The 19,083-nt window shown below is 44.1% G+C and overlaps 1 protein-coding gene across 4 annotated transcripts in view; it reads left to right on the top strand.

The window, feature by feature from the left end:
- Nucleotides 1-19,083, top strand: part of LOC126253116 (F-box/LRR-repeat protein 2) — a 719,590-nt gene that overhangs the window by 609,155 nt on the left and 91,352 nt on the right. For all 4 annotated transcript variants that reach the window (XM_049954234.1, XM_049954235.1, XM_049954237.1 and 1 more), the window contains one exon: nt 10,204-10,360. In XM_049954234.1, the coding sequence (XP_049810191.1) occupies nt 10,204-10,360 (157 nt within the window). The remainder of the gene's footprint in view (nt 1-10,203; nt 10,361-19,083) is intronic.

Here is a 19,083-nt window from a genome sequence, read left to right as displayed (position 1 = left end):
GACATGAGCACCTGCGATGGTGTACTCAACGACGAACCTGGGTGCACGAATAGCAAAACGTCATTTTTTTTTATGAATCCAGACTCTGTATACAGCATCATGATGGTCACATCCGTTTTTGGCGACATCGCGGTGAACGCACATTGGAAGCGTGTATTCGTCATCGCCATACTGGCGTATCACCTGGCGTGATGGTATGGGATGCCATTGGTTACACGTCTCGGACACCTCTTGTTCGCACTTATGGCACTTTGTACAGTGGACGTTACATTTCAGATGTGTTACGACCCGTGGCTCTACCCTTGATTCGATCCCTGCGAAACCCTACATTTCAGCAGGATAATGCACGACCGCATGTTGCAGGTCCTATATGGGCCTTTGTGGATACAGAAAATGTTCGACTGTTGGCCTGGGCAGCACATTTTCCAGATCTCTCACCAATTGAAAACGTCTGGCCAATGGTGGCCGAGCAACTGCCTCGTCACAATACGCCAGTCTTGATGAACTGTGGAATCGTGTTGAAACTGCATGGGCAGCTGTACCTGTACACGCCATCCAAGCTCTGTTTGACTCAATTCTCAGGCGTATCAAGGCCGTTATTACGGCCAGAGGTGGTTGTTCTGGATTGTGATTTCTCAGGATCTATGCTCCCAAATTGTGTGTAAATGTAATCACAAGTCAGTTCTAGTACAATATATTTGTCCAATGAATACCCGTTTATCATCTGCATTTCTTCTTGGTATAGCAATTTTAATGGCCAGTAGTGTACGAAGGCTGGAGAAGGGAGTGTCTATCTGTTTGGTGGCGGGGCACATGGGTGTTGCGGGGAGCGAAAGGTGGATTAATCAGCCAAGGAAGCGCGTCGCAATCTCAGTTAATTTATGGTGTTGTCCTCTCCTCTGTATGCAGTCGCCTCTCTGTTGAGGCAGAGTCATGCGCCGATGGGACGAAGAGTGGCTGGAAGTGACAGACAATAAGTTGCTCCTAGTAAAGTCCACAACGCGCCCGTGGTGTATCTCCTTTCACCCACGCAGGCGGGATGAGGTCCTCCTTACGCATCTTCGCATAGGCTACAGCCCTATGACGCATGGCTTCCTGCTCCGGTGAGAGGACCGTCCAATGTGTGGTGTTTGTGACGTACAGATCGCAGAGAGCCACATTTCAGAAGACTGTGATTTATTTTCGGACCAAAGGGTGGAAACTCATTTGCCGACAGATTTTCCCCGTATTTTAGCTGACAATCACACAAGGTGGTACGACCTTTAAAATTTAGTGTCTTGTCCGATTTGTTCCCTAAAATTTAAGGGCGACGTTTCTAATATGTTATCAAGATGGTTGTCTCATCCACGTTTTTGGTTAAGTTTAAGTGATCAGCCAGCCACATATTTCTGTGAATCTGTTTTAGTTTTCCTTTTGTCTTACTTGACAGTTTTACAACAACGGATTAGTGTTAACGCTATCTTCCATGAGAGCTAGTGTGATTGTGCGAATGATCATGGGTAGATTGGATGATAGTGAGTCCGGTTTTAGCTTAGACTCATTTTTATCTCTATTCTCGCGTTTTCTCCACATTCGTTGCCACTGATTTCGTAAGGACGCTGAAAACCTCGTCATTGAGCACCCCTAACCCACACACACACACACACACACACACACACACACACACAACTAGAACAGAAGCTAGGCAGTAGTTAGAAGAGAAAGGATATAAAATTCCGACTTGCAACAGCAAGAAAAGAATTTCTAAAAGATGGAGGAATTTGTTAAAAAGGGGCATGAAGTTAAATGTCTGGACGTCTTTTCTGAAGGTATTGGTGTGGAGTGCAAGCTTGTACGGAATTGTAACGTCAACGACATAAAGTTCAGATAAGAAGAGAATTGAAGCGTTTCAAATGTAGTGCTACAGAAGAATGTTGAGGATGGGGTGGATCGAATAACGAATGAGGAGGCACTGAATTGAAGTGGGGAGAACAGCAGAACTTCACTAAGTGAAGGCATCCATTGATAAGGCACATCCTGAGACATCACTGAATAGTCAGTCTGGTGATGGAGAGAATTTGGGTGTCTTGAAGAGGAAGACCATGGTTTAAGCATAGTAAACAGTTTCGCACTGATGCCTTTTGCAGCAGTTATGCAGAGATGGAGAGATTTACAAGGGATGGGCTTCAGAAAATCGGAGTGCGGACTAACAACCAAGGTAACAGTAACACAGAGAAAAACAGGTAATTCATCATTTAAAGCTACCCGCAGAACGATTCTATTGCTGCCAAGAGACATTTCGAATAAGGACCACGAATATAAGATATGAGATATTAGGGCTCATACGGAGACAGTAGACGGTAAGTTTTTTCCTCGCTCCTTTTGCGAGTGGAACAGGAAATGAAATGACTAGTAGTTGTACAGAGTACCCTCCGCCACGCACCACACAGTGGCTTGCGGAATATATATGTAGATGTAGAATACCTACTGAACCACAAATATTGGTTAAACATACTTCTGTGCCTAAGAAACACTATAATGTTATTGTCTCCTCTCGGTCGCCTCGGAAACATACATTAAATTCATTTTCAAATTTTTGCAACTTATAACTGATAAGAATATTGAAATAGTGTTTAACTTTGATCACTTTCTTTGCTTAATTCCAAGTGTTTACCAAATACTAATACATTCTGAAGGTGTGACAAAACACTAAACGCACTGATCTACTACGTGAGTCTATGTAGTGACTCGGTCACCCTTCCCCTACTTCATCACCTTCAGTTACTACAGGTGGAACTCGAAAGCGGAGGCAATTTTTGGGAAAGCATTCATATTTAGTGAGTGTGTGACATAACATGTTGCATATGTTCTGTGTCAACGACAATACTAGTATTAAGCCTAAACAGTGTTTTTCAAACTACACTGCTAATATGGTGCATTAATAATGTTTGGGGTGTAGCACGTTGTAAAAAGTTACATTGTGCTTAACTCGTTAGGAGACGATTTCCGGCCATGACATCTTAATGCACAAATATAGACGCAAATAAAAACGTTTATTCTTCGCTTCAACCTCTATTACAAAATCTGCGCACTGAACATGGGTTGAGAATGTGATAGTAGTAAACCATACCTGTGACTGAACAATTGTGAGATTCGATTGAATTGAAACTTAGCCAAAACTGTGTCTACGATAATACTGAACCGTGTTGTTGGCGTGTCGCCATCATATTAATAATCTTTTAACAATGCATTACGTGCTTTGCTAAGGTCATATTTTACAGTAATATTTATTATGCATAAACAATTTTTCACCCGGTAAAACATGACAACGGAGTGCATTGTTGTGTTAAACTGGATGACAACAAATTATTTTACACAGTTTTTCTCTCTAAATTAAGCATTTGGATTTTCGTGCAATTGGCTGGACACCTATTCTTCTTTCACTTATTTTCAAATTTGTCTCTCAGATTATTAGATTACACTCTAAGACAAAATAAACAAATAAATATATGAATAAGTAAACGACGTACCACGAAGGAACTATCCGAATGTGACGAAAATTGGTAGACGTATCGTACATGTACAGACAAACAAATGATTACGTCAGAAAAATTGGATGATTTATTCGAGAGAAAGAACTTCACAAACTGAGCTATTCGATAAAGCGATTGCCCACCTCTGGCCCTTATCTAAGCAGTTATTCGTCTTGGTGTTGATTGGTGGAGTTGTTCGATGTCCTCCTGCGGGATATCGTGCGAAATTCTGTCTAATTGGCGAGTTACATCGTTAGAATCTTGAGCTGGTTGGAGGACCCTACCCGTAATATCCCAAATGTTCTCAGTAGAGGAGAGATCCGGCGACCTTGTTGGCCAATTTGGGGTATAGCGAAGATGAGCAGTAGAAACTCGATATGTGCGGGCGGGCAGTATCTTGCTGATATGTAAGCCCAACATGGCTTCCCATGAAAACCAACAAAACGAGGAGTAGAATATCGTCGCGCACTGTTGTGCTGTAAGGGTGGCGCGTATGACAACCAAATGGGTGCTGCTACGAAATCAAATCCTAATAAAAGAGCAAGCACGATTTCGGCCTGGCAAATCTTGTACCAGTCAAGCTCTCTGCCTAACCCAGTATATTGAAGATGGGTTTGAGAAAAGACTAGCTACAGGGGTGGTGTTTATAGATTTGACGGCAGCATATGATACCATCAACCTCAGAAATCTCATTGCGAAAGTGCAAAAAATAACAAAAAGCCCTCAACTCACTGCTGTACTCAAATAGAAGATATTTTGTTGAGTTCCAGGGTAACAAGAGCAGATGGCGACTACAAAAAAATGGGCTTCCACAGGGCAGTGTTCTTTTCCCCATGTTATTCAGTATTTATACAAATGACCAGCCTATTAGTCCCCAGTCAAGATCTTTCATTTATGCTGATGATAGGGCAGTAGCAGTTCAGGCATCAAACTACAAGGATACTGAGGAAATACTAGCTGAGAACCTGGAAAATCTCACCAACTTTTACAATAAAAATCAGCTGAAACCCAATCCAAGTGAGACCCAGACTTGCCTATTCCATCTTAACAACAGAGAGACGAAGCGAGAACTGAATGTTTGGTGGAACGACACAAGATTAACACAGTGCTCTTTCCCAGTGTACTTGGGAGTTACTCTTGATAGGACACTGTCATTCAAGCGGCACATTGAGAAGAGCAGGGCAAAAGTCCAATCAGGGAATAACTTACGAGGCAAGCTGACAACATCAAGATGTGAAGCTAATCCAAAAGTTTTACGTGCCACCGCAGTGGCACTGTGTTACTATGCTGCTGAGCTTGCAAGTCCTGTCTGGGGGCGGTCATGCCACTCAAACAAACTGGACACTGTCCTGAACCAGACTGTAGACATATTACTGGATGTCTTAAGCCAACAAAAGTAGAACACCTATACTCCTTATCAGGAATTGCTCCGCCAAATGTCCGACGTTCAATACAGAACAAAATTGACCGAACAAAACAGGTTCAAGATCAACGTCATCCGCTACATGGGTACCAAATTGTTCCAAAACGCCTTAAGTCAAGAAGTAGTTTTCTCCACTCAACCGAACCACTCACAGATCCACCAAAAACTTCTAGAAAAAGACTGTGGCAGGAACAACAAGAATCTGCCCACGATTCGGAGGAAGTGCTGCCACCACGTGCGGAACTTGAGTGGGAGAGATGGAAAATCCTGAACAGGTTACGTTCGGGAATGGGAAAATGTAACAAAAATCTGCACAAATGGGAAATTAGTGAAAGTGCTTTGTGTCCGTGTGGGAACATCCAGAACATGAACCACCTGCTTCAGTGTCCGCTAGTAAAGCATCCAAGAGCGTACACGGCCCAAGACCTGATGGCGTGGACCGAAACAGCGAGGGTATATGTGCACTTCTGGAAGAAGAGATATGAAACAAAGACTGCATAATATTTTATTATACTGTATATAATGTTCCATGTATTTTATTTTATAAATTAGCATTGTAATATCATAAATTATATAGTGGACAAATTATTCTTTAATGTGTGAATTTATTGTAAATTGTTTGTAGTGCGCATACGATATCGTGACCGGGCCAAATATCTCACGAAATAAGCGTCAAACGAAAAAACTACAAAGAACGAAACTTGTCTAGCTTGAAGGGGGAAACCAGATGGCGCTATGGTTGGCCCACTAGATGGCGCTTCCATAGGTCAAACGGATATCAACTGTGTTTTTTAAATGGGAACCCCCATTTTTTATTACATATTCGTGTAGTACGTAAAGAAATATGAATGTTTTAGTTGGACCACTTTTTTCGCTTTGTGATATATGGCGCTGTAGTAGTCACAAACATATGGCTCACCCCGTATAGCGAGCGTCAGTCAGATTGGTATTTCACCACTTCCTGGAGCGTTTCCAGGAACGTCTCCGTCGTCATCAGAGTTCAGTTCGAAGCGGGACTCATTACTGAAGGCGATTCTACTCCAGGTAGTGACATTTCACGTCGAATGCATCCGACACTACTGCAGATGTACTTACTGTTGTACAGTGATCAATAGTAGTCGGTGCAAGGAACACCATGTGCTCGGCTCCCCTTCTAAGGGCCGCATATTAAAGATCCTTTTTTCACTGAGGCGCAGATTGCTTCTCTCACGATTGCCCGGTCCTCACGTTCCGTCGTCTCTCTAGTTCGACTGCTGTCTTCTTGACGCTGTGTTGCTCCACGGTTCACCCATTTGTGACATCGTTGAATACTGGCATTGCTCCTGTTCAAATGTCGAGTGGTTCACCGATTACTCCAATCGCATTCTTGGAGCCCAAGTAAACGTGCGTCCTGAAAATATTCTAAGTTCGGAGGAAGCAATGGTCGCACGGGCGCGGGCCGCTCGGCAGGTCGACCACGTGGTGCTGGACGCTGTTCGAAGCAAGAGGGGTCCAGTCACGTGGCTGGGAATTCCATGGTGACGCTGTGTCAATGAAAGAGACTTGTATGCCGAGAGTGCCAAAGATGGCGGACATTGTGAAACCATCATGGCATACATTTCAGAGTTCGTATATAAATTAATAGTATCCAGATGAATCATGATACCTCAAAAAGAAACATGTACATTACTATTATTTTCACGACGATTCTGATGGTGTAATCAGATTTTCAAAATCTTTATTAGTTTAAAGTTTAGTATCTGACGGTAAATTATACAAGTAACACCCAGCAACGAATTTCCAAAATCTAAAAGGTTCATGCGATTTCTTCGATCTACGTGTCTTCAGAAAGCTATTAGTGTAAACCTAAACAGGTATGACTTACAGGCATGTAACTTGAATAGTACAAGTGGCCGATTACTACTAACTGCGTCAGCCCATGAGTACTCCACAGATGCACGAAAATACGGTAGCAGCATGCTTATACATATTTTTATTCGTCTATGTCTTTGTTTATATCCTATATGTACTATTCATGAAGAAATTGGTTAAATATTGACTGTGTTTTAGAAAGCACAGAGACATTAGGCTACTGGCGTACCTTTTCTTCTATTCCTTTGATATATGTTTATTTAATTTGTTTATGTATTTAATAATGTGTGTTAGAACGTGTTTATGGTCTAGCCGTAGGAATATTTATTTAATTTCAAGTTATTTAAATGTAAATCCAGTACTTCGAATGTGTTTCATTATGTTTATGTGGATGCGTTGGCTTGAAGACATAGCGCGAGCGCTCTAGCCAATCACAGCGCTCGTGAATGGGGAGAGAGGACACGAGAGTGCTGAGCAGTGCGGCCTTAGGGAGAGTCGCACAGGACACGGAATCGGGGACGGTACGGCGCGACGGACGCACGGTCGCGGGAAAGTCTTGGACGGTGGAGCAGTTTGCGCGTGGTCGCGGAGAATAGAAATATTTCAACTGATGACCATAGATGTTAAGTCCTATAGTGCTCAGAGCTCAGAAATATTTCGGAGTGGCGACCTGTGCTCTTGTGAGATTTCCGTGACTTCTGCAGTGGAGACGTAGTATGCGTTCAGAAGTGAATATGTCGCGAGCTATGTTGTTGTTCATAACTAATTACGTGACAGAGTAATCTATTGTTTCCCTGTTATTCAACTTATATCTTATTTAATTGCTGGACCATCGACACCAGTAAGTCTTTTGCAGAAATATACCGCATTCTCAAAAGTACTTCCACTATCGTACTCATCATTTAAAGTCGTCAAGATAGTACCTGTAGATTTTATTTAATTGCAATCTTTCATTTATAAATTTCTATCTTACATTGATATTTCGCAATTGCCGAGTGATAGAAACCTTCGACCATTCTATTCATGTGTGTACTGTTATCGTATACTGTAGACTCAGCAATATTTGGCCTGTGATGCGGCAAGTACGTATCCCAGGCCCCAGACAAAGAAACCAGCCAAAACTGTTAATATTGCAACTCTGAGTCGGAGAGTACGTAGTTGAGGGCCACCACACCATTTCATTCTTATTAGAAAGCCCGCATCCCTCAAATGGTGACATGTACAAAAATTGTTCACGCGCCTGTCTGCGAGGCTTAGTTACGCCCAGCTGAGTACATGGAATGAAATTCGCAAAAACTTTATATGCCTTGGTATCGACATGTCCCCTGTTTACTGTCCTTGCCAGCTGGACGATGAAATTGCTCTGCAGCGTCACACATTCATCGATCGGCCGCCGAAGTCTACAATTTTGCGTTTTCCGTCGATACCTGCACGATTGTCAATTCATGAGCAATTTGCATAACTCCTACGTGGTTCGTTGTTTTTTGTTGTAGAGTGTGTTTCACGTATACATATTATTTGTTAGATAAAATAATTTTAATTCTCTTTTGTATTACACTCATGCTCATAAATTAAGGATAATTGCAGAATGTGGTGCCACACAACGTGGCACTACACAAAACTAGCGCTAATAGCATAGGCACAAAGGGAACACACACGACACAGATCTGTAAATCCACAGTATTGGTGATAAGTTGAGAAAACCGTCCCGAAACACACGTGCTACAAAACGCCACTGTTTCCTGCGCATGTACCCCGACATCAATGTGGGATATGATCACCATGCACACGTACTCAGGCCGCACGAAGGGTTGGCATACTCTGGATCAGGTGGTCGAGCAGGTGCTGGGCTATAGCCTCCCATTCTTACACCAGTGCCTGTCGGAGATCCTGAAGTGTCGTAGGGATTGGAAGACGTGCAGCGATACATCGACCGAGAGCATCCCAGACGTGCTCGATGGGGTTTAGGTCTGGAGAACAGGCAGGCCACTCCATTCGCCTGATCTGTTTCAAGGTACTCTTCCACGATGGCAGCTCGGTGGGGCCGTGCGTTATCATCCATCAGGAGGAAGATGGGACCCACTGCACCCCTGAAAAGTCGGACATTCTGGTGCAAAATGAAGTCCCGATACACCTGACCTGTTACAGTTCCTCTGTCAAAGACATGTAGGGGTGTACTTGCACCAATCATAATCCCACCCCACCCCGTCAAACCACGACCTCCATACAGGTCCCTTTCAAGGACATTAAGGGGTTGGTAACTGGTTCCTGGTTCACGCCAGATGAAAACCCGGCGAGAATCAGTGTTCAGACTATGCCTGGAGTCGTGCGTGAACATAACCTGGGACCACTGTTCCAATGACCATGCACTGTGTTCTTGACACCAGGCTTTACGGGATCTCCTGTGACCAAGGGTCAGTGGAATGCACCTTGCAGGTCTCTGGGCGAATAAACCGTGTCTGTTCAGTCGTCTGTAGACTGTGTGTCTGGAGACAACTGTTCCAGTGGCTCCGGTAAGGTCCCGAGCAAGGCTACGTGCAGTACTCCTTGGCCATCTGCGGGCACCCATGGTTAGATGTTGGTCTTCTTGTGGTTTTGTACACTGTGGACGCCCCATACTGTACCGCCTGGACACGTGTCCTGTCTGCTGGAATGGTTGCCATAATCTTGAGATCACACTGTGGCACACGGAGGGCCCGTGCTACGACCTGCTGTGTTTGACCAGCCTCCAGTCGCCCTAGTTTTCTATCCCTCATAATGTCATCAATATGTGTTCTTTGAGCCATTTTCAACACACAGTCACCATTAGAACGTCTGCATACTTACTCGCTGCACCGTACTCTGACATGCCCCATCACACCTCTCCGTATGTGGACTGCTGCCAGCGCCATCGTGCGACGACCGTAGGTCAAATGCACCGCATGGTCATACCCCGAGGTGATTTAAACCCGCAAACCACCCACCAGAGCGTTGTTTCACCACGTATCAGCATTATCCTTAATTTATGAGCATGAGTGTAATTAACGTACGTTTGCATAACAAAAAGAACCTCCACACGATGTAAAACAGTGAAGTACCCCTCACGCATGTATTATTACTATTAATTGTAAATTACACATTAACTGAGGACAAGAGAAAAATAATCAGATCATTGATCAAAAATGTTAACTGCATATACGTAAGCGTAAGCTATTCTCAGACTCAGCAATAACAACTTATAGGTACAAAATATCGGTAGCTACACTAAAAATTCTAAGCATCCTAGATTACAGTAAATACTTTTGAAAATTATGGTAGTCTCCATTACGATGCTAAGCAGTACTTTCACATACATGAGTTTAGCCACAATGCACTGTGAGTAGCGATGCTACGCTTACACGGAGCGGGGTCTGAGGTGCTGCTGTGTGGTGTTGGCAGCGTGAGGTTCGGGCCGTCGCTGCGCTACATCGAGCTGCCCATCGAGCTGATCACGCACACGGTGCTGCACGAGCTGGCCAACAAGTGCCCCAACCTGACGCACATGCTGCTCGACTTCTCCACCGCCATGCAGCTGCACGACTTCAGCGAGATGCAGGTACGTCGCCCGAGCGCAGCGCCCACGCCGCTCGGAAGTTTGGAGGCTTTGCTAACAAGAGAGCGACGTGAACTTGGTGCCTTCATTCTCAAATATTGCTCTATTCTCATATGGGGTACACACTACTTCCATTTTGTACCATTAGTTTTAGGGAAGACGGGTAAGCAACACAAATGATAAAAACGGATTTACCGGGTGATCAAAAAGTCAGCATAAATTTGAAAACTTAATAAACCACGGAATAATGTAGATAGAGCGGTAAAAATTGACACACATGCTTGGAATGACATGGGGTTTTATTAGAACAACAACAAAAAACTAAGTTCACAAAATGTCCGACAGATGGCGCTGGACAGCAAAACGTCAGTGCTACCTTGACGGGTGAGAGGTACACCGATATGTTACAGAATCTAGATTTCCGGAAAGCTTTTGACACCGTTCCTCACAAGCGACTTCTAATCAAGCTGCTGGCCTACGGGGTATCGTCTCAGTTGTGCGACTGGATTCGTGATTTCCTGTCAGGTCGCAGTTCGTAGAAATAGACGGCAAATCATCGAGTAAAACTGAAGTGATATCAGGTGTTCCCCAGGGAAGCGTCCTGGGACCTCTGCTGTTCCTGATCTATATAAATGGCCTGGGTGACAATCTGAGCAGTTGTCTTAGGTTGTTCGCAGATGATGCTGTAATTTACCGTCTAGTAAGGTCATCCGAAGACCAGTATCAGTTGCAAAGCGATTTAGAAAAGATTGCTGTATGGTGTGTCAGGTGGCAGTTGACGCTAAATAACGAAAAGTGTGAGGTGATCCACATGAGTTCCAAAAGAAATCCGTTGGAATTCGATTACTCGATAAATCAGGGCTTAACAACTGGCCGGTTTTGAGCGCGAGTACTCGCGTCTGCTCAGGCACGTGCTCGCGAGCAGGTGCATGGTCGCGGAGTAGGGAGGGAGGGGAGGGAGGGGAAATGCGCGCGCACGTTTGAATAGGGCCGCAGCTTGCCTATTGAAATCACGCCGACTGTGTAACGTTTAAAGTACTAAGACAGCTCTAACAGTCACTTCGCTGGTTAAGAATCATGTCAAGTCGCCGTTGTGTAACCCCAACCATGCTTTCGCAGTTGGGAGGAATTGTATCTGTTTACAGAAAAAGATGGTGTTGCAAAATGTTTAGTATGTCACAAAACGCAGAATTCTTTTAGGAAATTTAATTTGCAGCGACATTATATGTCGTACCACGCGAAAGACTACGGAAGTGGAAAATGTGATGGACCAGATCGTGCACAGGAAGTTATTAAACTTAAAAGAAAGCTATCCGAAGAAGATCTGGACGACGAAGAAAAATCAACTGAGGCAGCTCTCAGAGTGAGTTACAAAATTGCTTTGCTTTTAGCAAAATCCCTGCGCCCCTTCACTGATGGCGATTTAATAAAAGAATGTTTGGTAGTTGCAGCGGAACATTTGTGTCCATCTCAAGTTGAACAGTTTCGGATTGTGCCATTATCTAACATGACCATTATGCGTCGCATACAGGACATGGCAGACGACGTCCAGAGCCAGCTTGCAAATATCTGTAAAGATTTTATGGCTTATTCTCTAGCTCTGGACGAAAGTGTTGATATCACTGGAACAGCGCAGCTTGCCATATTTATTAGAGGTGTTAAAAGAGATCTTCATGTGAGGGAGGAGCTCCTCGATGTAGTAGCCATGAAGAACACTACAACCGGAGGTATTTTAAGTAGTATTGAAGAAAGTGTTGAAAATATAGGATTGTCGTAGAATTCTTTAGTTACAGTGTCTACAGACGGTGCACCAGCGATGACAGGGAAAAAATCAGGTTTCGTTGCGCTGTTGAAGGAGAAAATGCAAAAACTGACCGTGCCGAATGAAATATGGGGCGTTTACTGTGTGATCCACCAGGAAAACTTATGTGCAAAGAGTATCACTCTAAAAAATGTGATGAGTGTTGTTGTTCGTACAACCAATTATAGAAGGAAGCATGGGCTACAACACAGGCAATTTAAAAGCTTTCTTGAGGATGTAGAAAGTCAGTGTGGTAGCCTACCTTATTACAGCGAGGTCCGCTGGCTTAGTCGTGGCAAATTATTAAATCGATTTTTTTGCCTATTAGATGAGATAAATATGTTCATGGAAATAAATAACATGTGTGTTCCTGAATTGAAAGAGCCTTCATGGAAATGTGATCTCGCATTCTTAGCAGATTTAACTGGCCATCTGAATGCTTTGAACATTTCACTACAAGGTAAAGATCTGCTAATTACTCATTTCATAGATCGAGTACGAGCTTTTAAAATGAAATTGACACTTTGGGTGAGTCAGCTGGAAACAGGAAATCTAGCTCATTTTCCTAAATTATCATCCATGCAAGATGTTCACAAAGACTGTGAACGTTATTCACATAGTTTAGTTGCCCTTAAGGAAGAATTTGATCAACGCTTTCAAGATCTGACAGCACTAGACAGTGATTTTGATCTGTTCTCTCCATATTCAGCGAATATTGAAGAGATTCGTCCTGAGCTGCAACTAGAAATTATTGACCTGCAGTGTGAAGGAGAATTCAGAGACAAATTTCAGAACAAGAAAAACATTTTGGAATTCTACAGACACTTCCCTCAGGATACATTTCCTCGTTTGCACAAACTGGCGGCTACAATAATATCAGTGTTCGGTTCCACGTATGTTTGTGAACAACTGTTCTCTGCAATGAAATGTAACAAGACGCGGCTGAGAAACGCATTGTCTGATCGAAATTTAAACTGCACGCTGCGCCTACGATGCACAAGAACAATTACTCCGAACATAGACGCAATTATAAAGGGCAAAAAGTACAAGATAACCTAGAATCCCACACTTCAGTGACACCTTTTATTGTGTAATAGTTCACAAATTAATACGAATGTAGAGGCATATACTAAGCTAATAAAATTATGTGGCAAGTGTACATTCTCCTTTACTTGTTTCATTTGTCGCAGTAATAATTCGTGAGTGATATCCCTGCAGGCGGTCGCGGATTTACATAGGCTGGCGGCAGCTGTTGTGTGCACCACGTGACTCTCCCCTCTCTCCGCTCTGGTCCGGTAGTGGGGGTAGCGTGCTCGCGCTGCTCCGTGCTCGCGCCTTGCTGCTCACAGCTTGCTCCGCGAGCACGTATGTTGTGAAGCCCTGCGATAAATAGTACAATTCTCACGGCTGTCAATTCAACTAAGTACCTGGGTGTTAAAATTACGAAAAACTTCAGTTGGAAAGACCACATAGATAATATTGTGGGGAAGGCGAGCCAAAGGTTGCGTTTCATTGGCAGGACACTTAGAAGATGCAACAAGTCCACTAAAGAGACAGCTTACACTACACTCGTTCGTCCCCTGTTAGAATATTGCTGCGCGGTGTGGGATCCTTACCAGGTGGGATTGACGGAGGACATCGGAAGGGCAGCTCGTTTTGTATTATCACGTAGTAGGGAGAGAGTATGGCAGATATGATGATTAGATTAGATTAGATTAGATTAGTTTTCGTTCCATAGATCCGTGCTGAGGAGATCCTCGTGGATGTGGAACATGTTGGGATGGAAGTCATTAAAGCAAAGACGTTTTTCGTCGCGGCGAGATCTATTTACGAAATTTCAGTCACCAACTTTCTCTTCCGAATGTGCAAATATTTTGTTGAGCCCATCCTACATAGGTAGGAATGATCATCAAAATAAAATAAGAGAAATCAGAGCTCGAACAGAAAGGTTTAGATGTTCGTTTTTCCCGCGCGCTGTTCGAGAGTGGAATGGTAGAGAGATAGTATGATTGTGGTTCGATGAACCCTCTGCCAAGCACTTAAATGTGAATTGCAGAGTAATCATGTAGATGTAGATGTAGATCCGCAGCCTTACTGATAAACACCTGCTGGAACGTACGATGTTTATGCAGGATGGCGCTCCACCCCATATTGCTAGACGCGTGAAAGATCTCTTGCGCGCGTCGTTTGGTGATGATCGTGTGCTCATCCGCCACTTTCGTCATGCTTGGCCTCCTAGGTCCCCAGACCTCAGTCCGTGCGATTATTGGCTTTGGGGTTACCTGAAGTCGTAAGTGTATCGTGATCGACGGACATCTCTAGGGATGCTGAAAGACAACATCCTACGCCAATGCCTCACCATAACTCCGGACATGCTTTACAGTGCTATTCACAACATTATTCCTCGACTACAGCTATTGTTGAGGAATGATGGTGGACATATTGAGCATTTCCTGTAAAGAACATCATTTGTGATTTGTCTTACTTTGTTATGCTAATTATTGCTATTCTGATCAGATGAAGCGCCATCTGTTGGACATTTTTTGAACGTTTGTATTTTTTTTGTTATAATAAAACCCCATGTCATTCCAAGCATGTGTGTCAATTTGTACCTCTCTCTCTACATTATTCCGTGATTTATTCAGTTTTCAAATTTATACTGACTTTTCGATCACCCAGTACTTACTGTATGTATGTATGCATATTCCATCTTTCCTTTTAAATCACTAGACCAATTTCAACCAAACGTGGTACACACATCATTTACTGTATGGAAAGAATCACTGTGGGGCTAATAACCTCTCACCTATCAAAAGGGTGGGAGTGGGATGAAAAAACAGTGTACCCCCAAGACGCGAGAATACCCATACTTTAGTTATCCAGTATCTGAGAATGATAGCACTTAGAGACTTGCAACAAACTTTACACATAATTTCAAACTTTTATTAAATTTTTTCTCGCTGATGACCCCCCTAAAAAGAGAAAGATTGTCGATTACTAAATTTTCACTGCTCTTGCAGTAAAAGTGCCACATGAAGCATGACGTTTTAGTTTATTACTTCTTTATTACCGCCGGCCGTGGTGGCTGAGCGGTTCTATGCGCTTCAGCCCGGAACCGCGCGACTGCTACAGTCGCAGGTTCGAATCCTGCCTCGGGCATGGATGTGTGTGATGTCCTTACGTTAGTTTGGTTTAAGTACACTCCTGGAAATGGAAAAAAGAACACATTGACACCGGTGTGTCAGACCCACCATACTTGCTCCGGACACTGCGAGAGGGCTGTACAAGCAATGATCACACGCACGGCACAGCGGACACACCAGGAACCGCGGTGTTGGCCGTCGAATGGCGCTAGCTGCGCAGCATTTGTGCACCGCCGCCGTCAGTGTCAGCCAGTTTGCCGTGGCATACGGAGCTCCATCGCAGTCTTTAACACTGGTAGCATGCCGCGACAGCGTGGACGTGAACCGTATGTGCAGTTGACGGACTTTGAGCGAGGGCGTATAGTGGGCATGCGGGAGGCCGGGTGGACGTACCGCCGAGTTGCTCAACACGTGGGGCGTGAAGTCTCCACAGTACATCGATGTTGTCGCCAGTGGTCGGCGTAAGGTGCACGTGCCCGTCGACCTGGGACCGGACCGCAGCGACGCACGGATGCACGCCAAGACCGTAGGATCCTACGCAGTGCCGTAGGGGACCGCACCGCCACTTCCCAGCAAATTAGGTACACTGTTGCTCCTGGGGTATCGCCGAGGACCATTCGCAACCGTCTCCATGAAGCTGGGCTACGGTCCCGCACACCGTTAGGCCGTCTTCCGCTCACGCCCCAACATCGTGCAGCCCGCCTCCAGTGGTGTCGCGACAGGCGTGAATGGAGGGACGAATGGAGACGTGTCGTCTTCAGCGATGAGAGTCGCTTCTGCCTTGGTGCCAATGATGGTCGTATGCGTGTTTGGCGCCGTGCAGGTGAGCGCCACAATCAGAACTGCATACGACCGAGGCACACAGGGCCAACACCCGGCATCATGGTGTGGGGAGCGATCTCCTACACTGGCCGTACACCACTGGTGATCGTCGAGGGGACACTGAATAGTGCACGGTACATCCAAACCGTCATCGAACCCAGCGTTCTACCATTCCTAGACCGGCAAGGGAACTTGCTGTTCCAACAGGACAATGCACGTCCGCATGTATCCCGTGCCACCCAACGTGCTCTAGAAGGTATAAGTCAACTACCCTGGCCAGCAAGATCTCCGGATCTGTCCCCCATTGAGCATGTTTGGGACTGGATGAAGCGTCGTCTCACGCGGTCTGCACGTCCAGCACGAACGCTGGTCCAACTGAGGCGCCAGGTGGAAATGGCATGGCAAGCCGTTCCACAGGACTACATCCAGCATCTCTACGATCGTCTCCATGGGAGAATAGCAGCCTGCATTGCTGCGAAAGGTGGATATACACTGTACTAGTGCCGACATTGTGCATGCTCTGTTGCCTGTGTCTATGTGCCTGTGGTTCTGTCAGTGCGATCATGTGATGTATCTGACCCCAGGAATGTGTCAATAAAGTTTCCCGTTCCTGGGACAATGAATTCACGGTGTTCTTATTTCAATTTCCAGGAGTGTAGGTCTAAGTCTAGGGGACTGATGACCACAGATGTTAAGTCCCATAGTGCTTAGAGCCGTTTGAACCATTTTTTCTTTATTACCAACTCTATTCGCGACACGTTTTGCAGACAGTATTCACATATATCACTGAATGTACCGGAAAAATTGCATCCTTGTACGATATTAATTCAGAAGATACGACATCATAAACACTGAACGCGTGGAAAAACTACCACATCATGTGGGACTTTTAAATTTATTACCTCGTCGCCACTTACTATGTTCGCAACACCTTTAGCAGACAAAATTCACATTTGCCGCCGAATGTATCTACAAAAATATATCACTGAACGACTCTTTGTTCAGGACACATGACATCAAATACTAAGATGCGAAAAAAAACTGCCGTATCATGCATTACGTTTTAATTTATTACTTCTTTTCTACTGATTCTATTCGCAACACATTTCGCAGACGGTATCCGCATATGCCGCTGATTGTATGTACAAAAATATATCAATTTGAGACATATAGTTCAGTATATAACACGTCATGAACACTGATATGCGTGGGAAAGTGCGGCATCATGCATGACGTCTTTTTTTTTTTTAAATTTATTACTTTTTTACTATTAACTCTGTTCGCAATACATTTCGTAGACAGTATACACATATTACATTGAATGTACCTAGAAAAATATATCACTGTATGATACATAGTTCAGGAGATACGACGTCATAAACATTAAGCTGGGTGGAAACCAAACATCAGGGCGAAATTCACTGGGCATACAGGTGAAACATGTGTGCATGAAACCAGTCGGGCATATTACTTTAAAGGTGTACTGAAATATGGGTGTGACATTCCGACTCTGACAATAAAGTAATTCTGATCATAAAAAAATGGACTAGGAACAGAAAATTAATTAATCCTTCCACGAATTTTAAAAGAAATCAGTTCTCAACCATCTGACTGCGAGTGTTAAATAATTCTCTAACGTCTCCTAACAGCTGTTCTGCAATGCTGCTGTACGCTACAGGCAACTTACGTCGTCTTGCCGCTGAAACTGCGTAATTAGCAACATGCTAAAATATTTCAAAAAACGATATTGCGATCCGTGGAGACTGCAATGCATGGATTAATTGCAACAATTACTGCCCTACTTTTATACATAGAAACTGAATGATCAGGAGGGGTTTGGTCAACTAACAAACGATGTAAAGAAATATGAAAGAAACCAATAAAGGCTTTTAATTTACTATATTCAGAAAATTGATGATTTAAATGCTTACAAACGTTGTAAAGACTTTTAATTATTCCAATATGTCTATACTCAATAATCACGTTTCTGGCCTCAACAAAGGTACGAATATGACTCTGAGTGCATGCTTATACAGGGTGTTACAAAAAGCTACGGCCAAACTTTCAGGAAACATTCCTCACACACAAATAAAGAAAAGATGTTATGTGGACATGTGTCCGGAAACGCTTAATTTCCATGTTAGAGCTCATTTTAGTTTTGTCAGTATGTACTGTACTTCCTCGATTCACCGACAGTTGGCCCAATTGAAGGAAGGTAATGATGACTTCGGTGCTTGTGTTGACATGCGACTCATTGCTCTACAGTCGGTCGAAGCAATTGATCGGCGTCTTAGGGAGCACGGAGCATTCCAGCCTATGACTCGCGACTGCGGAAGACCTAGAACGACTAGGACACCTGCAATGGACGAGGCAATTCTTCGTGCAGTTGACGATAACCCTGATGTCAACGTCAGAGAAGCTGCTGCTGTACAAGGTAACGTTGACCACGTCACTGTATGGAGAGTGCTACGGTACAACCAGTTGTTTCCGTACCATGTACAGCGTGTGCAGGCACTATCAGCAGCTGACTGGCCTCCACGGGTACACTTCTGCGAATGGTTCATCCAACAATGTGTCAATCCTCATTTCAGTGCAAATGTTCTCTTTACTGATGAGGTTTCTTTGCAACGTGATCAAATTGTACATTTTCACAATCAACATGTGTGGGCTGACGAGAATCCGCACGCAATTGTGCAATTACGTTATCAACACAGATTTTCTGTGAACGTTTGGGCAGGCATTGTTTGTGATGTCTTGATTGGGCCCCATGTTCTTCCACCTACGCTCAATGGAGCACGTTATCATGATTTCATATGGGATACTCTACCTGTGCTCGTAGAACATGTACCTTTACAAGTACTACACAACATGTCGTTCATGCACGATGGAGTTCCTGCACATTTCAGTCGAAGTGTTCGTATGCTTCTCAACAACAGATTCGGTAACCGATGGATTGGTAG

This window comes from Schistocerca nitens, chromosome 4, assembly GCF_023898315.1.
Source record: "Schistocerca nitens isolate TAMUIC-IGC-003100 chromosome 4, iqSchNite1.1, whole genome shotgun sequence".
Taxonomy (NCBI): Eukaryota; Metazoa; Arthropoda; class Insecta; order Orthoptera; family Acrididae; genus Schistocerca; species Schistocerca nitens.
The sequence above is the reverse complement of the archived record's forward strand: the minus strand, read 5'-3'. Positions and strand labels throughout refer to the sequence as shown.